Source organism: Amblyomma americanum, chromosome 4 (genome assembly GCF_052857255.1).
Source record: "Amblyomma americanum isolate KBUSLIRL-KWMA chromosome 4, ASM5285725v1, whole genome shotgun sequence".
Taxonomy (NCBI): domain Eukaryota; kingdom Metazoa; phylum Arthropoda; class Arachnida; order Ixodida; family Ixodidae; genus Amblyomma; species Amblyomma americanum.
The window spans coordinates 41,868,416-41,893,176 of NC_135500.1; the positions used below are offsets into that span (position 1 = coordinate 41,868,416).

Genomic DNA, 24,761 nt, shown 5'->3' on the forward strand with positions numbered 1-24,761 from the left:
GGGCGCTTGCAGGGTTCTCCAAGGCGCTCAGCTCGCCTTGCGAAAAGCGGTGGCCACGGCAGCTCTCTGCTCGCGCGGCAAGAGTTCGAGCACCTTGTCGACCATGTGCTTGCTAACGTTCTGCACCTCCTTCTTCATGGCGCGCAGCTCCTGTTTCATGCGCTCCCTGCGCACGGTGGCCCGGATCACCTTGCGGCGCAGAGCGCGGGCGGCCGCCGCGTCCCCGCCCGAGCCGCGGTACAGGCCTTTGGCGCGCTTGGCGAACGTCATGCGCAGCTTGTGGCAGGCAGGGCACACAGGCCGCGTGCCCAGCACCGCGCACGTCTTGTGGTGCCACGACGCGCCGTGCCTCGCGGCCGTCGAGGAGCGCGACACGTGCGGGTACAGCTCGGCGGGGCAGCCCGCGCATACCCGAAGGCTGCCCACGTAGTCCAGGAAGCAGCGGAGCCCGTCCAGGCAGGTGAACAGCAAGCCATCCGCGTTCGCGTACGTCCTCGACGGAACCTTCCTGCCGCCAGCATTCAGGCAGAGCTTCAGGTCACTAGCCACAATGACGGCGCGCTCGACCTGGGCCACCTGGTCGCACACACGCAGCTTGAAGAACACCACCGACTCGTCGGCGCCCCGCTCGACGGACCAGCCGTGAAACCGCTCAGTCCGCCGCGGCAGCGCCGACAGCTCTTCGCACAGCTGATGTCGCGCGGCCTCCCTGGCCTGCTCGACCGCGCTCGGGGCCGGCGGCGGCGGGGGCGGCGCGGTGGCTATGGCTCCGGAAGGATCGTCGGGGTCTTCGAAGAGCAGCGGCTCCCGCCGGGCTGAGCTCCGCGTCTGCCGCTGCTGATGGAAGGCCTGCTTCGACAGGAACTTGGGGTACGAGGGAAACAGCAGTGGAATGGCCCCCTCTCTGAGTGCCCACTTGTCGCGCGGAATGACAACCACGTCGCCGTTGACGTTGTGCACGAACTCCCTCATGATGTCCTCCGCGTGAAAGTGGACGTGGCACACCCGGGACTTGGCGTCCATTCTCTTGTTGTCGGGCCTGGCGATCGCGTCGTGCCAGGCGTCGAGCAGGGCCGCATCCCTCGGAGCCCGAAAGAAATGGCGCACCTCGCCGTCCGGAACAGTGTCAGGGCAGCCCGGCACGAAGCACTTTTGAGGCATGCCTGCTACGATACGCGCGTACGCGCAGTCGCGGGCCTAGAGCTAGAACACTTTATGCCGAGAAGCAACGGCTAACTGCACCATATCGGTACGACGACTTGCATCGCACCGGTATAGGCTGCGTTCCAATACTCTAGACGTCTAACAAGACGTCTAGTGTGACGTCTAGGAAGCAGTCTACATGTCCATGTATTGGAACTTGTCTAGTGCTCACGCCGCCTCGCGGCATAATAATGTAACTAAAGCTTATGAACAGTTGTACTACTATTTTTCACAAACTGAGCAATAAAGATAATTAAAAACGTGTTTTCAACAAGTTTACACATTTCTTCTGGAATGAATTTGCGCGTAAACCGGACTGGTGGATGTGCCTATCGGTCAGTCTACTTGTAGCAGACGGGACCGCTCTCCGAAGACGACGCTAAAGAGATATGCGATTATTCTTTTATTATTGATGCTCAACTGTACATGCTCCTCGAACGTGCTCGTCCAGACGGTCCTGTAAACATAAGAATACGAAAGACTGTAATTAATATGCGCGAAATACGATACGGCTAATATACACTGCAACAGGAAAACACATACGTGACATTAAACCCGCTGTCTGCCCTACGTGGCACTCGGAGACAGCGAGAGACCTAAATACAGCAGCGATCTTTAATCCTGCAACGACTAAAATCAATTCGCAACATGCCGGTGTATTTGTTCTGAGAGTGTAGAGATAAAAAAGAATGCACGCGAAAGAGTTGATGCAACTAATACAGCAACAGAAGAACACATTTGTTAACCGTCACGCCAGCCGTCTTAACGCCCGTCGAGGAAGCCAACGACAGCGACGAGTATTCCCTAAAATCAAGTGCTAATTAAGATCCGGCATCGTCCGGATCACGTAAACAGACCTACAGCGTCCGCTGCTGTAGCAAAGCTCTCAACTGCACGATTTTCTCCTGCGTGATTCACTGCTAGGAATCGCACGTCCACGAAGATTAATTAGCCACTAGTTTGCGTACCAAATAACATTATGGAATGACTCACATTTTTCCTTTTTTATACTCCGTGTACAGTCCGACGCCCGCAAGAGCACGCCTCGCTCATCCGCGTATATCAGCTCCGCCATCTTTAGACAGCAAGTTAGCCTGCATCGATGTGGACTTCGGCGAAGCAGTCTTATGAGACTGCTTCGCCGAGAAATGGAACGCGTCCCAAGATGGCGGCTGTCCGGCTAGACGTCTAAGTAGCCGTCTACTTGGGAGTATTGGAACGCAGCCATAGTACTGCAGCCGATGCGATGGCGATTGAATTTGTGGCTCAACAAATTCGGCTTGGCTTGGCCGCTTGGTTAGCTTGAATGATAACGGCTTTATCCTTTGCATCGGGCGGCAACTTGCGCTGCCTAGCCTACACTTGCCCCATTGTTAATTGATTTTTATCCCTTTTCCTTCAATTTCGTTCTTAAAATGTCTAGTTTGACTATTGGTGTCTTCGGCTGACGGCACTCGTGGAGTTTTCCACGCACTCGTGCGGTGCTCCACGTTCGGCGGGATGCCACTCGTGCAGTGCCTTACGTTCGCCTGGGACGAGCACGACATGAGAGCGCGCCACCGCGCCACCGTGGAGACCGACGGTGGAGCGCGGTGCAATCCCGTCGTGCAGCTCGCGCTAGCAGACGTCGCGGGCGGACGACGCTGTTGGCGCAGACAATATCACTACACAGTGGCCGATAGGAAGCATCGACGAAGAGGAAAAACGCGAAGCATCACAAGTGGGCATATTTTAAAGAAATGTTGAATATTGCAGCGGCTGCAATGCATTCGCGCTGCAGTCATGCAGCCACCGGCCGGCGAGCGCAGTGCCTTGACCGTTTGAAAAAATTATAGGTTCGTCAATATTTTTAGTGCGGCGAACGGCAAATGCGGTTCATCTGGCGCGCCTGAACTTTATGACATACTTTTTGTCAACGTGAGCATAGGTTAAAAGATATATCAATACAGTGACAATGTGGGGAGCTGAGATTGGATTGAGAATCGTCGGCAGATATTTTCGGAAGTCACTCTAGCTGCTCTAAAGCGTATGCATCAAAACCAGCGAGCATAACGCCGTGGTGTGTCTGACAAACCTACACAAGCACAGTCGCAGTATTTCGTGAGCATGGTCGTGGTTCCCGAATTGACCATGATGAACGCCGGTCCTGCGCGCTGTTACTGAAGAGGTACAAATTGCTGACTGCTCGTAAAAATGGCCTCTGACCACGGTGAACAGAGGGCAGAAAGAGCAACGGCACTCTGAGAATGTTTTGCACGTTCGGCTGAGGTGCAAGTGGACGTGCCACTCGTGTGGTATTCGTCACTTCCTAAGCACCGGCACGGAGGCAGCGCGGCTCAGCCGAGGACACCATATGACCATATCTTTTCCCTCTCTAGATTCCCTTTACCAATCTTCTAACCTCCCCTCCGTACTCCCCACCCCAGTAAACCCCGCACATTCCAGTGGGAGAGCAGGGGCACTCAAGAGGACTCCAAGAACTGTTCCCTAGGGGAGGGCTGGGCGAAGTTCTGCGCACCTCAAAACCGAGTGCTCTTTGGTCTCTGTTTCCGTTTTACAGGCAAAGCACAAAATATCCACTTCTTCAAATTTGGGCCTATACGAAATTTTTGTTCACAGAGCCCTTTTCGTAGCTTCAAAAAGCGATGAACTGGCTTTATTTACTTGCTTTCGCTACTTTCGCTTGCTTTGCTTGCATGTTGACCCATGGCTGACTGGCCGCTAGTCGCAGATGCCAGACATCCTAAAGCTAGCAGATGGCTGTGTTCGCAAAGTGAACAAGGGTGGGGAAAGTCCCAAGGTGCTTGCCAAAGTTTCGACAAGAGAATCATTTAGTAACAGGTACAGCACCCTGCACTGAATTTTTTGTTTGCTCATCTGCAGGACATTAGTCTTGTTAACAAACTAAAATCATTTTGTATCCCTCCTTGATATCCATTCAGCACTATTCTATGACTGCATACTTTTATTTTCTTTTAAATTATTTTAAACTGTTCTGTGCACCCTTATCTTAATGAATTTCTCTCAAACTCCCTTCAATGCAAAGTAGCATGTCAGCAGTTTTTATTCGCTGGCTGAATTCTCTTTTTCATTAAAGAGCCTTTTGTATGTCGCTCCCAATCCTCAGTCAAGAAATGAGAAAGGACCTAGACACTGCTTTCCTGCAAATTGCAGGGAAGCATGGTAAACAATAGGAAAGGTAAGTGATGGGATACCAAGCCCAAAACTGCTGGTGTGCCCTTCTGGTTCTCTATGGCAGCTGGAGAAAATAAACAACAGCCAGACCAGTGGTTATTAATGGTACAAAACCACCTTTATTTGATGCTTTATGCTAAACAAACTTCTTTTCTGTACATTACAAGGCGTTTCATGCAGCAGACACGTCAGCTCACCATATTACTGTCGCATTCTCGCAAAAGAAATGCCCTTGTTCTCAAGGTCCTTGAACCTGTTGCTGCTCACTAAAGCCCCTCTTCTCGTGTTTTCCCAACAGACAAAAACCATGAATTGAGCCATGTGTGCGTACTCAAATTCAGTACATAAATTGAAACGTGCGTCTCCAGTGACCCGGCTGGTAAAGGGTCTCTGAAAGGGGTGGTATTCCTGGGATGTTAAAAGACGTCGCTTCATGAATATCCTTCAGCAAGAATTTTTTAAATACATTTTGTAGAAGCTAATTTATGTCTAGTCAAAATATGAATTTCAGCGTCTACGTGCCTTTCCCTCACCTCTCGTCACTTTTTGCATGCCGGAAGGTAGGTGCTCCTCCGGCGTGGGCACCACCACGGGGAATCCCCCAGGGGACGGAGCCACCTGACCCGCCGGAGCGACGCTGCTGATTGACAGCAGTCATGGTAGCTTCGGGACGCCTGCAAGAATCTAACCAATAGCCATCTCTTGACAGAATTATGCAACAGCGTGTGACGGAGGAGGGCGTGAGCACGAAAAAGTCGCCGGAAAGGACTTTCCAACTTTTGCGAGCGATTGTGGGTTCTCTACTGCATGTAGAAGTGTAATAATTTGGCTAAGATGTTCATGACGACAGAATCTAGTGATTGAGTTGGTTATGTACTCCCCTCAAAAGGTGTTTCAGAGCCCCTTCAAGCACAGACTGAGAAGTGCAATGCAGTGGGACAGCTTAAGAAGACAAAAAAAAAATGAACTGAAGTAAATTTTTTCTTTTTCACTGTCTTAAGTAAATGCATGAAACAAAGTAGTAGTTGTATAGTCTATTGCTTGTTTTCATAACATCTCCCACTACCTGGAAATCCACAGTCAGTTCACAAGATGTTTTAAACCTCCTTGCTGTATTCGTGGCTGTCAACCAGTGGTCTGCACCAACACTTCTCTGCACATTCGCGCCACCACTAAACAGTAGAGACACGGTTGAGCCTTGAGTTACCACTTCCAGGGTCCAGGAGTGATGACTCGTGGCCAGAACTGCAATTTCTACTGCACCATGCCACACAAAAAAAAACACTTAAGGGCCTCTTTACCCACATTCTTGACGAAGAAAATGCGAGAGCAATTAGTTCATGGCAAGTTATTTATTGTTCACAGTACACATGCAGTTCAGCCATTTCCATGCAATTGTCTTAATCAAAGTCAATTACACATTGTGGCGGTCTCATGACCAATAATTTTTTTAATTGTCACTTGCCACGATTGGTACGTTGCTCACAAACTGGTGGCCAGGTTGTGATGATGTCACAAGGTCTCATGACCACTCTCAACCAATCGGTGGCCCATCAGGGCAGGCTGTGATGATGTCACAAGGCCATGTGACCTCTATCTACTAATCAGGGAATTTCATGACAGAGAAGCCTGAAACTTCTTGTGAGACGGCAACCTAATTGATATCACATTAAAAAAAAAAGGCTTCTAACCCTCTTAAGAGTCGGGCGTGCCGCTAATGCACAGGGTCCAACAGTGACCCATATTACACGACCACAGGTGATACATCCTTGAGAACGTCCTTATGGGGCTGTAAAGTATGATTAAGGGCAATGCCTTTACACAGCGGGAGAACGCAACAGTTTTCAGATCAGACAAACCACTTCGGCGACATCAGTCACCCTGGAGAAAATCTGTCATACAGCAACCACTGGTTACAACATGCTGCAATGGCATCGATATCATACATCGACAAGCCATAACAAAGTCCTCCATTCGCCTGCTACCTAGTACACAGCCGTTCACTTCTAGAGTGAATAAGAACATGCCTTATGGTGGAGACTAGCGAACTGACAAGCAAGCACAGTTAGTGCGGGGAGTCGTGATGGTTCCTGCACTTCTTGCATCTGCGCATTAAAATGCATGTCATTCCAGTGTGACGCCCTCAGTAGCTCTGATTTAGCTCCCTCACAAGTGCCTCTGTTCACTTTAGAATTGGATAATCCTTTACCTACCTAACCCATCTTGTAGTTGGCAGAAGATGTTCAAGAATTAACGGTCAATGTCGCGGCTAATGCAACCCAAATGAAAGTGACATGGAAGCTGTCAGAGAGTCTTCAGTGCCACATTGCCAAGAACAAAGATCACTGCATCAGCAAACCATCGTTAAACCTCAGAAGAGTTTGTTCTTTGACACTGATTTTACTGCAGGGTAATATTGGTTTTTACCTTTTATCCTTACTGTTGGCTACTGCTAATGATTTTTTTCCCTCACAGACGTCTTTGCACACATCATGCATGTGCTTTAGCCACATCTTTTATGTATTTCTGCATAACATCAGTTCTGAGACAGTACTGGTGTGTATGTGCTTCTACTCTAAAATTTGGTTTTTTGCACTGTACAAAGCTCTTTACCATGGCCAGTTTTGAGGGCATTAACTGGTCTGTTGCCCTTTACAAGTTTGTTCTGGCCAATGCATACGAAAAGCACACTTAAGCTTCACTCATTCAATGGCAATCTTTTGTGACAAGGTGCATTTGAAGTTTCTTTATTCAAATGAACCCATAACAAGAGCAAATCACTGGTAAAACATTGTGAAACAACTGAACAGTGCAGGGGCAACAAATTCAGAAAGCAGTATCTTTTAAGCTTCATAACTGTCAGTGGCATCCATTCCTTTCATTGAATTGTACTCCATCTTAGGGACCTCCTAAAAAACGCAATGGTTGAGCGAAGAAACATTTTAGAGTTAACTTTCCTCAGAACACACTTGCCCCCTTATGTGCGCTCTTTAAAAAGAAAAAGAAAAAAATCCAGCTACCCCTGGTTTTTTGCAATACCTTGCATCGGTCATTAAAAGTGAAAAGGACTGCTTGTCAGTTATAGTACTGCCATAAAAGTCAATAGATGACAGTGGTAAACTATGTTAGCTATGATTTCAATGAGATGCTGAGGAACAAGATATGTACACATTTTAAAGAATACACACTCACATTTTGATAACACAATAAAAATCTTCATAAAAACAGCTAGGAAGCATTTCCTAAATAGGCCTGCCACAAAGAAACTTTGCAATTTGACCAAGGAAAACATTGCATCTGTTGGCAAAGATAAAAAAAAAATGGATGCACTCAGACACAGAGACAGGACATAACAGATTCTCGAAACATCACTGCAAAGGACCCAACTGTGGGCATTCTGCCAGAACAGTGTGGAGTAATTTAACGCGGAACATTTAGTTTGTACTCTACAGCAGGAATTTTTTTTTTTTGAATCTGCGAGTTCCGTTAAAGCCTATTCTTTAACAGGAGAATCATGTAGCCAATGAATATGAGGGTGTGAGATTACAAATTTTATGCATCACGTTGCATCACAATGCCCATGCCATGGGGCTTGGCTCATAGGGCACTGTACATCACCACACACAAAAAAAAAGGCAGCTTATATCCCTCGTGTTCTTGTGCTGCACAAATGCTAAATGTCCCCAATCCTATACGACTGTCTAAAAAGCACATGTGCAAGGAAAGGCAGCTGCAGAAGGCAGTGTTCACAAGATAAAAGCTTTCAACTTTAGCTACACTTCAGTCTCATTTTGGCACTGTTCAACACACTATGCTGCACCCAAAGTGATAAGTGTGAAGTAGTGTTTAGTTCTCAAATAAATCCAGCAAGCATGATAGATAGGCTGCACTAGTCCTGGCATTTGTTTCAAGTGTCAGTACTGTTTTCTCCCCATTTGAACTTCAAGGCACTGCAGCTGACCAATTTGGGGGAAGTGGGGGCGGAGGGGGATTTCAAGAACCATTCAAGACTCTGGTGTAGCTTTCTTTCAGGGTCATTGCAGACATTGTAAGCAGTGCCTTGGGGTCATCATACATATTGTAGACTATGCCTCGGGATCTTGGAACACATTGTACACAGTGCCTCAGTACCATCGTACCCTTCTACCAGCAAATGAAAACAGTCTACTCGCTTCCAGAAACAGTCATACTCGTTCTGCAACACTGTTCGTCACTTTCACAGCAAAACAAAAACTTCCGCACAGACAGCCTTTGTAGCCTAACTTCACTGCATGCTTTCAGTGTCTTCTTCTTCGAACACTAGTGGCAGGATGCCAAAGAGCGTGTGCTCTGCGGCATTTGAGAGGCACTTGACTAGCTGGGGGATGGGCGCAGACGCATGCACCTCCACTGTTCCCTCATGGTTGACAGAGAAGAGGGACGGCAGATTCACGCTGTGCAGCGGCATCTCCTCGTAGGGCACTGGAAGCACGTGCCTGTGCGCATGCCTGCACAGTGCCAGCAGCAGCGCCCGGCTGCCGTTCTCTGTCAAGAGTGCCGGTGGCGCCAGCTGCTCAACCACCTCCTCACTGCAGCGGTGAGAAGGCAGAAAATGAAGAAGCAGCCACTGACTACAGTTCATATTAATTCTGTGTAATGCCCATCGTGTGCAATGCAGAGCACAAAAATGTGACAGAATTTTAATTTATGCTGACTGAACTACACGAATTGCTAGCATACTCAAAGAAACAGTCCTTTTCAGCATATTCATTAAAGGAAGGTCAGAGATGAAGGAGGCCAACTAGAGAGATAAATTCATGCAGAATCTGACCCAAATGACAAAACAGCCTAAAACTTCTGTCACTGCAATGTTGCACCGGCACGTGATGGAGCAGTTTCAAATTTTTCTTGATTTACCAGTTTTGGGCATAGGGTGGCAGCAGCTGGCACAGAATAGGCTTAATTGGAGAAATATGGGAGAGGTCTTTGCTCTTCAGTGGGTGTAGTCAGGTTGATGATGATGATTATTAGCATTACAGATTAACCTTAGGCACCACAAAAAGGTAGGCTTGGCGTACAAGTCAAGCCCCCAATTTCAGATGAGCGTTTTTATGAAGAAAGGTCGACTTATATGTGATGGATCATAAAAGTAGTCGAGATGCTTGTAACCCAACCTTCTAACCATGGCACATCACTGAAATAAACTGCACAGGCTGACATTAGGCACTGTCAACCCACCACTGGCATAGAGCAAGGATGGTTGCCTCGCGGGACACGCACTGCCGCTGCTAAGGGTGGCAGGTGTTTTGATGTCAGCGTCTTCTCTAGACATTGTCTTGACCGGGCTGGCGAGAAGCAAAGAGCACACGGACTGCTGCCTCCAGTCTGGTCATGCTCTGATGAAGCAAGAACATGTTACTTTGAAACCAGTAGTATCTATGGCTGTGTTGAAGTGAAGCACGTCTTCTCTGCAGGCCGCGCTTCAGCGGTCTGCAAGCCACACCAAAGACTGGTTTGTGCTGGGAGAACCGGGGCTGGGGTGGTTTGCACATCAAGCATCAGCATTGCTCTGCAGTGCTGCCGTGCAGCTCCGAGGGACCATCGCTTCATTGGTTTGCGGCGAAATCTGGATACGGCATTCCCGCACAGCACCCTAGTACTTGGAATTAACCAGTGCAGCCCGCCGCTTCGAATTACCCAGTCAAATTTACATTAAAAGTTATGTGATTGCAGAAATTCTTCAAATTATCTGGGATTTAAAATTAACGAGGTTCAAATCATCAATGTTTTATTGTAATTACCTCCCAGTCTTGTACATTTCTACAACAAAGGAATTCATCATCATCAGCCTGGCTACACCCACTGCAGGGCAAAGGCCTCTCCCATGTCTCTCCAACCCTGTCCTTCACCAGCCGCATCCACCCTATGCCTGCAAACGTCTTAATCTCATCCGCCCATCTAACCTTCTGCCGCCCCCTGCTACGCTTGCCTTCTCTTCGTATTCACTCCGTTACCCTCAAGGACCAGTGGTCATCTTGCCTTCGCATTACATGCCCCGCCCAAGCCCATTTCTTCTTCTTGATTTCGAATAGGATGTCATTAACACGCGTTTGTACCCTCACCCACTCTGCCCGCTTCCCGTCTCTTAACGTTACACCTATCACTTTCCTTTCCATGGCTCGCTGCGCTGTCCTTAATTTAATCTGAACCCTTTTCGTTAGCCTCCACGTTTCTGCCCCGTAGGTGGGTACCGGTAAGATTATGCTGTTGTACACTTTTCTCTTGAGGGATATTGGTAAACTGCCACTCATGATCTGCGAGAACTTGCCATATGCGCTCTACGCCATTTTTATCCTTCTAGTTATTTCCCTCTCATGATCCGAATCAGCTGTCACTACCTGCCCTAAGTAGACATACTCCCTTACCACTTTCGGCACCTCGCTACCAATTGTGAACTGCTGTTCACATTCGAGACTGTTGAAAATTACTTCGGTTTTCTGCATGTTAATATTTAGACCCATCGTTCTGCTCTGCCTGTCTAACTCACTGATCATGATTTGCAGTTCACCTCCTGAGTGACTCAGCAAGGCAATGTCATCAGCGAATCTCAGATTATTTAGGCATTCTCCATTAATTCTTATTACCAACTGTTCCCAATTCAGGCCTCAGAATAACTCCTGCAAACATGCGGTGAACAGCATTGGCAAGATCGTGTCTCCTTGCCTGACGCCCTTCGTTATTGGAATTTTATTGCTGACATTATGGAGGATTACGGTCGCTGTGCAGTTGCTATATATATCCTCAGTATTTTGACATAAGGCTCTTCTACACCCTGATTCCGCAATGCCTGTATGACTGCTGAGGTTTCCACTGAGTCGAATGCTTTCTCGTAATCAATGAAGGCTATATTTGAGGGTTGGTTATGTTCTGCGCATTTCTCTATCACCTGATTGATAGTGTGAATATGATCTATTGTGGAATATCCTTTACGAAAGCCTGCCGGATCATTTGGTTGATTTGGTTAATTAGCAATTACCTTAGTAAATACCTTGAAGGCAACGGACAGTAAGCTGATTGGTCTGTTGTTTTTCAAGTCCTTGGCATCTCCTTTCTTATGGATTAAGATAATGTTTGCATTCTTCCAAGCTTCTGGTACAGTCGAGGTCATAAGAAATAACGTATACAGAGTGGCTAGTTTTTCTAGCACGATCTACCCTCTGTCCTTCAACAGAGCTGCTGCTGTTACCTAATCCTCCCCAGCTGCTTTTCCCCTTTGCATTGCCCCTAAGGCTTTCTTTACTTCATCTTTTGTTACTGGCGGGATGACACATTGCTGTGCACTACTGCCTTTCTCAATAATGCTCTGATTACATTGGCTACTGTAGATATTTGTGTGGAACTCTTCAGCTACTTTAACTATCTTATCCATATTGCTAATGACATTGCCCTGCTTGTCTCTTAACGCATACATCTGGTTTTTACCTAAGCCTGGTTTCCTCTTCACCCCTTTAGGCTACCTCCGTTCTTAAGACCATGCTCGATTCTCTCCATATTAAACTTCCTTACGTCGGCTACCTTGCGCTTATTTATGAACTTTGATAGCTCTGACAGTTCTATTCTGTCGGTAGGGTTAGATGCCCTCATGCTTTGGTGTTTCTTAATGAGATCTTTCGTCTCCTGAGATAGCTTGCCGGTATTCTCTCGAACCGTCCTACAGCCTCCTTCTACTGCGCACTCCGTAATGATAGCTGTCAGATTATCGTTCATTGTATGGACATCAAGATCGTCTTCTTCAGTTAAAGTCGAATATCTGTTCTGCAGCGATATCCTGAATCCCTGTATTTTCCCTCTTACCGCTAACTCGTTAATGGACTTCCTCTTCACAAGCTTCTTCCGTTCCCTCTGTGATTATCTGTGATTAACCTTGAAGCTCACAACTTTTATATCATGTTTTCAATGCTTGGGTATTACATGGTTAAGGAAAGGAGTTTCGAAATTGTTTGGTGTTCACTGCAATGAAGGAGACAGGGTCGGCTGCACAGCAAACAACATCACGTACTGATCAACTGTAGATGCCTGGCAAAGAAGTGTAGAGGTTTGGGAAAGTTGGTGATGCATATTAAGCGAAGAATGGCGTGGCAGAAAAAGGCATAGATTTGTGTGTAGTACCCTCTTGCTCTTGTCCTTGTCTTTTTCTGTAGTGCCAGTCTTCGTTTAACATGCCTGGCAAGGTTCCTACATATATCCCCCCGCTAGCATCCACATGCTTATTCCAGTATGCTGAAACGTACTGTTCATAGTCCGTGCGGTGAAACATCCTCAAAATGCGATAGGGCCATTTGTGAGGAGGCATCACTGCTACTGCATCGCACTGCAAAAAGGGCCGCGGAGGCCTTTATGATTTCGGAGCAATTCTTTGACAGTTCCAACTGTGTGCGCAAAACAAAGCGTTTGACAGAACCATGAAAAATTGTTGCTGTTGCTTAGTTTTCATCTCGAACGTAGACAACCATTGTTCAAGCATTCATCAGATAAAAATACTGCGATGCAAACGGTTTTCAGCAGTCTTTCGAGGGCCATTCGAAAATTCAGACATTTTTCTTGGTCCCTTCAAGGCTGAATTAACAAGATTTTACAGTATTCACTTTTAGACCTACCATTCTGCTTTGCCTGTTCCAAGTCATTGATCACTGACTGACTAATCTATGAGCTCCTAAAAGAACTGGACTTGTTGGTACAAGGCTTATTCCACCAGACACACTTCCTCATGATGCCCAGGCAGTGCTTCCCTGTGAGCTTTCCAACTGCCTGGTGCCTGTTGCTGGTATTCAGAGCTGCTAGTCAGTATAAAACTTCTTTTTGGGCTTGCCCAGTTCATGGCTGCGAGATGACCAAATTTTAAGATGGGTACAGGTGAAAGGAGGGACACATCACAAAGAACAGGCAGCTATTCTGGAATATTAGTCACAGCTTATTTAAGAACCGCATGCCTGTGTTCCACAAATTAATTAATTTATTTATTTTCAATACATGAGGGTTCTACATGAGGGGTGGGCTAGACATGAACAGGAAAAGTCATTCAATGGCAGTTTTGAAGTGGATGGGGTTAGAGTGAAATAAGTGGCAAATCTAATGTGTTCAGAAAAATCTCCTATGGTGCGGAAAATATGTAATAAGAGGATAGATCACTCAACAGTGCATTTTAAAAAGCCCAGGCGGTGGTCGAAACTTCTCCACAGCCCACCACTATGGCACCCATTTCTCTCTTCCATCCTCCATCCCTTCCCCCATGGCACGGCTGAGGTGTCTGCAGAGAAGTGAGACAGTTACTGTGTCTTGGCTTTCCTCAAAACCAATTTGCTTACTGCACTAAGTGCGCTCATTCACTCTGAGCACTAAAACTGGCACAGTTACCATTTTAACCCTGTGCTAGATCTAGAGCGATAGTGTTGTAGTGTTGCACCTGCTCTCCATTGGTGTAATGAAGACTCTTGATCGTTTAAGCCTAATGCACTGAACTTATTAGTGGTCACTATCATTCACCCCTCTGCTTCGAATTCCTTCAGCACGAAGAAGGCAGTGGGTCCTAGCCGCCTCTTAGAAGCCGCGACCATTATGCAGGCGTATGTGGCTCCCCCTCATCTTTTCGCTGATTTGTTTGTGTTAAGCAAAAGATTAGCCCATGTAGTTTTTCGCAACAAACAGAGGCCGCACCTGAATCTCAGCTTCATGTCGCCCATGCCAACCTCCAGGCAGTACTCCTGGGTGTTCTGCCCCAGGTTGAGCAGCGAGACACCCAGGCCTGCGGTCATGGACAGCTCCCAGGGAGCCAGCTCCAGACGGTGCAGGCTGGTCTTGAACTCAGCGCCCAGCCACACGGCCAGCTGAATGCGCAGCTCAGATGGCCCTGACAGAAACACCAGCACATGCTTCTCATCGTTGAGAACCACACCGGCAGCGTGGGAACGCTCTGCACGCTTGGTCGCCACACAGAAGAAGGCCTGCTCGGCCCGTCCCCGAAGACAGCCGAGCAGGTTGCACGGCCGCAACAGAAGGCGAAGCCGGTGTCTGCCACTGCACAGTAAAATAGACGCTTCGTCTGGAGACATTGCTGTTGTGCTGATGGTAGGTGCCATCAACACATATGTAAAGGAAAACTTTAAACACATGTTTGCATAGCTCTTCTTTATTCCAAGATACTAACTGGCTTTTGCCTCCTCATGCCTCTTCCTTCACACTCCTCGTGGCACTTTCATCTCTTCCCAATTCAACCTTTAGCAACATAGTTCAACCGATTGACTGACAGTGTAAAGCAGCATGCGCTATCATCACACATTCAGCAGTTTCCTCTCGCTCCGAGTTCTGTCTCGGAATGAAACAATGAAATCAAATATCCATTGTCAGAGTTTTTCGTCTATAGCATTACAAAAAGTTTATTCAAAGGCCGAGCAACTACTACAGCCAGTCACTGGCAAGTAGCAAACTCTGCAAAAGTTCTGGTGCTTCCTCATAACTTCCGAGCAGGCCTTAATAGTTCATTTGCCTCCTACAGCCACCAAAGCAACCTACACATCAGTGGGTTAGATTTTTAAGCACGAGGCCTACAGAGACTTTTGCATCAGACGCAACCCCAGCCTTACCCAGAGACACTGGCCTTCATTCTGCGTAATATCAAAAGCAGCTTTGACCAGCCCCAAGTTTCACACATCCAAGCATGAACGTAATGTCTCGAGCCCTCTGTCTCAAGCACGCATTCACATTTCATTTGTCTCCCACTGCCATCAAAGCAACGTGCACATCAGTCGGTTTGGTTTATGTTTATGGGGGTTTGACATCCCAAAGCGACTCAGGCTATGAGGGACGCCGTAGTGAAGGGCTCCGGAACTTTCGACCACCTGGGATTCTTTAATGCACAGTGACATCGCACAGTACACGGGCCTCTAGAATTTTGCTTCCGTCGATATTCAGCCGCCGCGGCCCGGGACTGAACCCGCATCTTTCAGGTCAGTAGCTGAGCACCATAACCACTGAGCCAGCGCGGTGGGTTTGCCCATCAGTCGGTTAGATTTTTAAGCACGAGGCCTACAGAGAATTTTCCATCAGACACAACCCGAGCCTTATCCAGAGACATTGGCCAACGTTCTATGTAACATCAACAGCAGCTTACCCACCCCAAGTTTCACAGCCAAGCGTGAACGTAATGTCTCGAGCCCTCTGTCTCTAAACCACCACTCTGTTGAGTGCTGCTAAGCTCTTTGGGAGGTGTGTGTTTTCGCTGGTCAAAGGAACCCAGATTCAATACTAGCAAAGCGCGCACAACTCAACAGCAAATGCTCTCAGCGCAGGTTTAGGTAAACGGAGTGAAAAGTTGGCCTTCCCAGCGTGCAGTGACAGCAGTTTGTGCACAAGTTTCTGAATGTGGCATTCATACAATGCGCCATCTCCCACTTCCTTTACCATCCACGCTCTATACATTCTCACTGTAAGAGAAACAGGCTGTCCTCTTGAATAGCTACCAAGCATTTTAATGCGATGCTTGCTTTGTAACTAAAAGGAAGCAAATTAGAGATAGCACAGAAATATGGACAGCCTGAAGATGAGCTCAGCTGCCTGTTGTATGCGTTTTCTCCCTCCCTCTGCACTTTATTCTCTAGAGTTTCTCTTTTCCTACGCGCAGTACCAAGCTTGTTATGTTGCTCGGATGAGAATCTCGGCAATACGAACAAGACTGATATAATTTCGCGATAGTACAAATTTATAAAATTCCCTGGCTGGAGCGCACTGTGCTCAATGTGAGGAATTCTGGATGCTCCCAAATGTTTCCCATGCCACTATGAATGATACGAACACACGGGCCACAGCTGCATTCTCGAGCACTAAACGCTGCCCATACGTCACCAACGCCGCAATCACTAACCGTGCGGTACGCACCGGGAGCAGCGAGTGGCAGTGTGGCCCGCACATCGTGGACGTTGTGATTGCCAGCCGCGCGGTAGGTACAGTAAGTAGTGAGCTGTGGCCGCACAGCCATGAATAAATCCCGTCAGCCATAAACAGATATGCGTGAATACATTTCCTATGCTTCTACATAAGAATTTTGTTCCTCTGAATGATACAAATTCGGTTTATACGAATTTTTTTGCGACCCCGTGGGATTCATATCACCGAGATCATAGTGTATTCATATTCATAAAAGCACAAGCATAACAGAAAGAAAGGCTTCTGTTCAAGGGGTACAGACACCACCAAATTTTTTACAGTGTTTATGCTTTGGAATGATGCATAAGCCTCCATTAAACATGGATGACCTTGTGAGAACCACCTATGCTCAAATAATAATTAGTTGAATTTCTCGCATGTAGTTTGGTTTCTGTTTCAGTAGCTGAATGGTGGATGCAACTAGTCTGTGTGGGACAAGGAGCCCACAAACTCAGACTGAATATTACGCCCTCTCCCCAGCTTCCATGCGGAGTTCTTTGTTCAGTGCAGAGACATTCACAAATTGTGCCACCACCCTGCACAGCTGCATTACACTATGTCCTGGCGGGTGATTATGATGGTGAAGATATTTTATGGCACAAAATGGTGCAAAGGCATCTGTGGCCAAAGAGCACAATGGTACAAGGTGTTTTTGTCTACTCAAGGCGGGGTCAAAGACCCATTTCCTAAACAATTCACTCTAAACAAGCTGAGCACCAGGCCAGGACGAATGCTCATGATGCAGAAAGAATGAATAAATTGTTGTGACAAAGGTTCGTACTTCGTATGGATAATCTCGAGATGATCCTGCACAAGGCAATCATTGCTATGTCTGCCAAAACAAGCATCAGAAATAAACCCTGCCTAATAAAATATGTAGTCAAAGGACCTCTGCTGCGACACAGGGCTTTATTATATGTTTGCACCTCCCACAGCTGCCTTTAAAAAGCGGGGGTGAGCAGCGAGAAGAAAGCATGCAAGCGGATCCAAGCTAAATGGGGTCAAACCATCCCACCTCTTCCATTACACACCACCACTAAAAAAAAAGGGCTGCTGGCAAGAGATGCTCCCTGCAAAAAGCCTTACAAGGGCTAGCACTCTTGGGCGATCCTCAGTGGATTGTTTGAATGCGCTAGCATTTTCTCTTGCTGCTCATTCTGTTGTAGCTAATGTTCATATATGCAGAATTAGTCTCATTCTCCACTTTACATTAATTGATTGCTGGAAGTCCTTGTACCACTCCTGGTGCAGCGGTTAAGCCACTGCCCCATCAAGTGGCTGTTTCAGACCACCACCAGTGGGGCTTGTGAGACCCAGGTTGCTCTTCCCAATCTGCCAGAGTAAGCAGGTAGTGGTCATGCCACAAGCTTCACACTGCGTTGCCTGTCATGCGTGACAGCAGTAGCCATTTCCACTAGCACAGATCCCTCTAATGCTGACGTATGAATATGTAGAGTCTTAGCATTGATGGCTTTGTGTGATTGCTTGCTTAGCAGAATAATGGGTCTCGAGTGCACATGCGCAGAACGCCAGCAAGGAAGTAGTGTTAGCATACATGCGCAATATTCAGAAGTTAGACTTGCAGCTTTTGCGCACCTAGCGTGAAAACATGGCGGCATCCTGCAAAGCATGAGCCACCTGCTTCATTCGAACAAGTAGTCGTTGCGGCTCCGGTCAGCATGTTTACCGGTAACTGCTGATGTTGTAGCCTTTCGCAATGGCTGACTTAACTTTGTCGACAAGGTGAAAGCTGTAGTTCAGCCCAGTTTTTGAGATAAAATTTCAATTCTGGTGCTCCTGGGCCTAATGGGCCCTCAAGCTACACAGCAACCGTCTGCAACTGCTCGGAACGTACCGTAACACAACCGCCTGGACCGTAACAAAAGTAGTTTTTGAGCTTTGACACCATGCTTTATGCAAATTAAATTAAAATTACAAAACTGTTTTGAGCTTAATATGTCGTGTGATCGAAGTATTCAAGTTCGTGCGGTTTGTACTTAGCATAGCTTTGACTAAATGATGCCACTGTGTTTAAGCTTATTTTAACACAGCAATTTTAATAGCAAAGGAATTGCTTGGGCATTTTGCTGGCGAAAATAAGCATTACTGAATTAGGTGGCTGTAAAAGAATCTGAAATATAATATCTTGGCAAATTAGCAGCAGTGGCGCCCATATTAAAGAGACCTTTTCCCTCCATGTGACGTAGATCGCATTTAAAGGGGCCTCAAGACATATAATCATATATAACCGAGACATATAATCATTGACATATAATCATATAGTGCATTGTTTTGACTGTTGGTTGCATAGAATGAATTATGCCGATGCTACTAGCATCGGTCGTACCGCATATACCCCAGTTTTTAATATTTTAATTAGCTCACAAAAACAAATTCATGGCACTGACGGTGTCACCATACAGTGGCGGTTTTTAGCAGTGGATATGACATCATTGGGCGAGAGCTTGATGATGGGACAAACAGTAAATACTATAGTGCAAATTGTGTTAATAAATAGAGATACTTTTCATCAAGTTTTTGCATTTTATATTACATCAACAAAACCAAATTGTTTGCCTTAGATAAAAGCACTGTAAAGCAAGTAAAACAAAAATACACCATCAGAGGCTCTGGCTATTTTTTTGCATCGAAGGACTTGGTGCCTCTCTGTACACATCCTATGGCCTAGCACACAGCACTTATAGCGCCTGTCTACGTATCTGAGAAAGGCTTTGCGGAATCGATTCGATCAAGCCATTGCATACTACAAGTGTTCGCTTCGGTCTCAAGGAAAGATGAAAAAAAAAAAAGCCGTTCGTTTCACATTTAGTAGTGCACATCGTCAGTTTGTGGAGGATGACCGGGTGGCGGCACCAGATGGTGCCACGTTCCCGTCAACAGCACGCGCACCTTGCTCGCCGTGACCAATCAGCGCGTTCCTAGTGACGGGCTATGGTATGTGGTAAGCAGTAGCAGTACGCGCTAGGCTAAAGGTCTCTAATATCTTGCACAGGCCGTCACCCGTCACTCCGTCGCAGTATCTCGTGCTCATGCTCGAGTTCAGATCCATAAGTCAGGGTACGTCACTGATCAGTGCTCCCTTCTACGCCGCCAACGTGACGATGAAGCATCGCTGGGTTAGCTTGGTGTTCACGTGCTTGTTGTTGTAACCATGAAAACGACGCTACCAGCCTTGGCAAGAACCATGGTGTGCAAACTTCTGCGACATGCTCAGATAGGCTGTTTTGATTGATCCTGCCCAGTGTCGTCATTGGGAGAGTGAAATGGGAATGGGAAACCCGCAAAAACCAATTTGAGGGTAGCATTTTGTTTGCTTTTATTTTGAAATTTCATCACTGAATAACTCCCATTCCCATTCATCGATTCCTGTAATTCTTTTTGAGTCAGCATCTGTGTGACATAAAGAATCCATCTGATGTAGAGTCCACATCCATTCAAGCACTGTTTCGCAGCCCCTTTAACATTTTTCAGAATGCTATACTAAAGCTCTCTGTGGGAGTAAGTTGCTGCGGCACACTAACACAATTCCCCTCATGCCCACCATCACTTTGATGCTATACTAAAACTCTAATAACAGCGTCATTTAATTTATGATGATGAATTTATTCAGACCCTCAAGTGTCCGAATAGAGGGGATGAGTATATAAATTAAGTAAATTGCAATTAAAGCAGACAAACGGTAATAAATGATTATGCACATTCAAAGAGAATACTAATAACAAACATTGTTCTACATATTACGATATTACTGCATGTTAATCTACTGCAATGTGAAGAGCATTTCAAAGCAGTAAATATTTTGTAATTATGGCCATCAAAGGGGGAAGGCAGTTTAAACTTCTTGATGTGTGTTGTATGGACAAGTCAGGAAAGGTGTTAGTGTGACATGAAATTACACTAATCTTAAGTAGCCTCTCAAGCGAAACACGTTAAATTAAAAAAACCAGTGCATTAGGCAGCGGGTCGCCTACACGTGATGCCTAACAGCAAAGGATGTGCAACACAAAAGGTTTAAAGGCAAGAGCATTTAAAGGCTTCAAGAGCTCAAATCATTAGGAAAAATAACCTTTTGGGAAGCTCTAGCAGGAGCTCATGCATTGTGTCCTTGAGCCGGTCAGCACTGAAGTTCCACAGGGAAGGCCCACAGTAGCAGCTCCAGGTGTTGGTCTTCAGCAACTGTACGGCCAGAGCATCGTTGCCACTGGGCTCCCAAGTTGTGGCTGCCATCTGCACGAAGGGTAGAGTGCACACAATGTGCTTTGAGAAAAACAACACACGAAACAATCTATGACTGCACAGTGCTCGCCACCATGCTCGCCACTGGTTCATACATGATGCCTGTACCACATGCATGCAGTCCTGTCCACCTTGGGGCCAGCATGCATTGCGGCCTGCTTGCTCCCACACACGACCTCAGCCAACTCCCAACCTCTCACTGAAGCATCACACATGTCGGCAACTTTTGCAGAATGGTTACTTTTGTCTTACATTCTGATTGTGTTTTAAAGGCTTAGAATTTACAGGAACAACTCTTTGCACCTCCCTGAGGGAGGTCCATTGCACGGTATAGCCACAATAAACATGTCCAGAAATAAGCCGCCAAAAGAACTTGATGATGGATTTTTATGGCACAAGGGCATCTATGGCCAAAGAGCGCCATGGCACAAGGTATTTTCGATTGCTTAAGGTGGGGTCAAAGACCCATTTCCCAAGCATTTCACCCTAAAGAAGCCGAGCACCAGGCCAGGGGAAAGCTTGTACCCAGTGTATCATCGGTAGGTACCCGGAGGCACTGGGGATTGAACCCCCCGAGCATGCGAGGCGGATGCTCAACCACTCGGCTACCGCTGCGGTCGCCAAAAAAACTAGTGCTCAAGGAACATACATAGCGGACTCACGTTAAGATCAAGATCAGAGACGTCAGTGAGTTCAGACTCACATTCACATCATGATCGGAGTCACGAGTCCGGGCTCACGCTCAGGCCATGGTTTGTGTTTTCACGACGCAATGTGCACTTATATATATATTTTACCTCCTCGTGTGGAGACAGTGAAGGGCAGGAAAGATTTACTGCAACGAACAAGGATGCTTGAGGGCAAGACAGCGTTGCAACATATGTGGGCGACCGAAGAGGATTCTGCGGAAGCAAGGTAGACAGTGTTTTGTCTCTTCTCCTTTGCTAGCTTACGTAGTTGCAGGTGCGGCAATGAGCTGCATGAGGATGTGTTGAAAGCTTTAACTGAGTTTCAACATGTCGCTGCTTTGTGAAGCATCTTTACTGGCTCATACGCATGACACTTAAATGCTTCAGTGAGCCCATGTGTGCCTTGACTCGAAGTCAGTGAATGAGCCCAAATGACTCAAGAGTCTCAAAATGAGCGAGCGAGTCAAGATGAGTTGTGAGTCCAAATGAGCGAGCGAGTCAAGATGAGTTGCGAATCTCGAAATGAGTGAGCGAGTTCAGATGAGTTGCGAGTTGCAGTCAGTCAAATGAGCTGTGACCCTAAATGCATTTGAGTTCATGAGTTTGAGTAAGCCCGGTCCTGTGTGAGTGAGTTTGAGTGAGCCCGTAGGTTGACAAAACTTTTGCGAGTGGGCCTGAATGAGCACTTTTGACTTTGCCGAGGTATGCCAAGAAGTGAACTAAACGGTGAAACTTGTGGCCAGGGGCTGGATGTGTAACCTTAGAACCAATGGTAAAGCGGGCAGTGAAAGAAAGCACGCACGCTTGAAAGCATGAAGGACTCATGAACCAGCACTCACTTTCCTTCTTTTCAAGGTTTCCTTGCTCCTCTCACTATCACTAGTGTGCTGGAGGTACAAGAACACACTCAGTGCAGTGTACATACAGGAGTCGCTACAGCATGTGATGTGCCCCTGTGCTGAAGCTACATTTTTGTCATACTCTGTGCACAATACAAATGCAAGTGTATTCTCCCTTCCTCTCCATCAAGTATACCAGCCAATGATGACTTCTTTACTGACATAATGATAACATTATTTCTGGGCTTCCCTATTACCGAATGCAGCATCATGACAATGAGATGAAGAATGATAAATGATAAAGAAGATGAAAGGATGGACTGAGCACACTTTGCTGCACACTCCAGTTTTCCCAGTGGTTGCAGCTCCTTGAGGCTGAGCATTCAGACTTCTGAGATGGAAAAAATGACGAGTTTGTTTTTATGTTAGTGACATTTATGCTGATTGCTCAGATTTTAGCAATATGGTCTCTATGTATGTACGAGCCCATCCATTTTCAACATAAATCCATCCAGAGATGCCCGACTTCTGTGTCAGCCTAATGCATACTCTCTTCATTTCTCGCGTCATTTGTGAGTTGTGCCATGCGAGTGGCACGGCACATCATGCTACATTCAAACACACACACACACCAAATCCACTGTTTTGCTTTACTTCACTTTGCATGGTCGTTTTTTGATGCAAAAGCATTACTAGTGCCATTACAAGATAAGCTGACATCTGTTAGTGTGTGTACTCACAGATGGTACAGAAAATCCCAGCGATGGCAACAAAAATCGGGTGATGTCATCAGGCGACTGCATGATGCATACAGCAAGCCGAACACTGCCATTTCAGACACTTGTATGCGTGCTGTTTGTCCATATATACTCTCCACTGGCTGAACGCAACGTGGCGCCAGTTTTCCCGACAGTCGCTAAAAAACTGTGCTGTAAGCGTTTGTCGTACAGCATTCCGTGTGGCGTCATATGATTTCTCGTTGTATGCAGCTTATATGTGGTGGTCAAGTTGGAGGCTAGCTTGCGACAGGTATTCGAGCTGATGACATATCAACCTTAATTTGAGCACCTTCCCAGGCTCTCTACCTCTTCCCTTAAGATGCCACTGAAATGTGCCGAGATGTGAGACAGTTACTGCACCATTTCCTTTCCTCAAAAACCAAATTTCGTATCAAAATTGTGATGCAACCATTCGTCAGCGTTTCAGGTGGTGTCATACCCACTTGTGTGTGTGTGGGTGTTAATGCACCCAAGGGCAGTCCCACACATAAGCAGACCTAAGTGTCTCTGCCAAATTTTTTCTCTCTCTCTCTCTCTATATATATATATGTGTGTGTGTTTGTGAAGGAAGCGAACAGTCACCGAAACCAAAGTGCATAGTAGAATGTTTCTATTTTAAAAAAATTTCTAGTGCCAATCAATGGGAAAATAATACTTCGATTAATCTGTCGCTTAAAGAAAGCTCCTTATAAAGCAGCAGAAAAAACAACCATGCCGCCGGTAGGATCCGAGCCCACGACCTCCGAATATCGTGTCCGATACTCTTCCAACTGAGCTACGGCGGTGACCGTCCAATCTGCTGCTTTCGTGGGTATTTATGTTATGCGTGTAAGCGAACCTTGGGAGTGTTCACAAGCGCCACCCTCGTCCATAGCAGCAGACGATATTCAGAGGTCGTGGGTTTGGATCCCACCGGCGGCATGGTTGTTTTTCTGCTGGCTTATAAGGAACTTTCTTTAAGCGACAGATTAATCGAAGTATTATTCTCTCATTGATTGCACCTTGGCTTCGGTGACTGTTCGCTTCCTCCATATGTTTGTCAAACGAGCCCCTCATTTCATTTGCTATATACATATATAGAATAAATGGAGTCAAATTATTTATTTCATTTCAACAAGGAGCTGCTGTCAAAGCAGCTTTAGGGGGCGACTGCCCCTGTTTGGTCAGCAAGACGTTTTGTGTACAATCAGTCTCACATTTAGAAAAATCACATGCACAAAAGTATACACAGAAATGAAATTGCATGTGTAGTGAACATAATAACTCCTACAATGTACAAACTAGTTAATCTACAGCCATAATATAAAACCGCAAAAAGGTCCAGGGACTCCGGCTTCAAGCACGTGCGCCTCTCATTGATCTGATCACATGCCCTGCTGCATTGAAATTTCTTTCACTGCTGGCACTTGTCACTGGTATGCATAGCACCTTTCTGACGAGACCACCACCACTGCAGTACGTCAGTCGTGCCAGCACTGCCGCGATACTGGGTAGATAGGTATTGCTCTATTTCGTACATTGGCTCCGGCACTGCTTCTACATCGCACCATTCTTGGAACTCATCCACATACCCACGCTTTGGTGGAGAGGCTAAGTTGTCTTTCATGTCAGCGCATTCTCTCGCCGTCTCGTTTGCCAGCTTTTCTCCGACACACTGCGTTCCTCTCCCTGTCAGGAAGCATGCGAAGCTGACGAAATTGCGAGCACAAGAATGTTACCATCTTGTTCAAGTTGGAGCTTGTCTTCGAGAAATGTCTTTGCTCTGTCCTAAAGTTTCACAATCAGTGAGGTGTTGCTAAGATTCACACTGAGGTGTCTTGAGAGCTTGGCAAAGCACAGGA

At 46.6% G+C, this 24,761-nt stretch overlaps 1 protein-coding gene and 1 long non-coding RNA gene across 5 annotated transcripts in view; both read right to left on the reverse strand.

Moving 5' to 3' along the window:
- Positions 1–1,591: 1,591 nt before the first annotated feature.
- Positions 1,592–2,427, reverse strand: LOC144127900 (uncharacterized). Its single transcript, XR_013313613.1, has 2 exons — positions 2,197–2,427; positions 1,592–1,660 (listed from the first exon to the last, which is right to left on the reverse strand). It is a non-coding gene; the product is annotated as an uncharacterized LOC144127900 (long non-coding RNA).
- A 20-nt stretch (positions 2,428–2,447) lies between these two features.
- Positions 2,448–24,761, reverse strand: part of LOC144127899 (uncharacterized) — a 39,702-nt gene continuing 17,388 nt past the window's right edge. For all 4 annotated transcript variants that reach the window (XM_077660878.1, XM_077660877.1, XM_077660879.1 and 1 more), the window contains exons 2-4: positions 20,444–20,604; positions 14,092–14,451; positions 2,448–8,966 (exon numbers count right to left, since the gene is read on the reverse strand). In XM_077660878.1, coding sequence (XP_077517004.1) covers positions 8,663–8,966; positions 14,092–14,451; positions 20,444–20,604 — 825 coding nt within the window. In that variant the 3' untranslated portion in view covers positions 2,448–8,662. The remainder of the gene's footprint in view (positions 8,967–14,091; positions 14,452–20,443; positions 20,605–24,761) is intronic.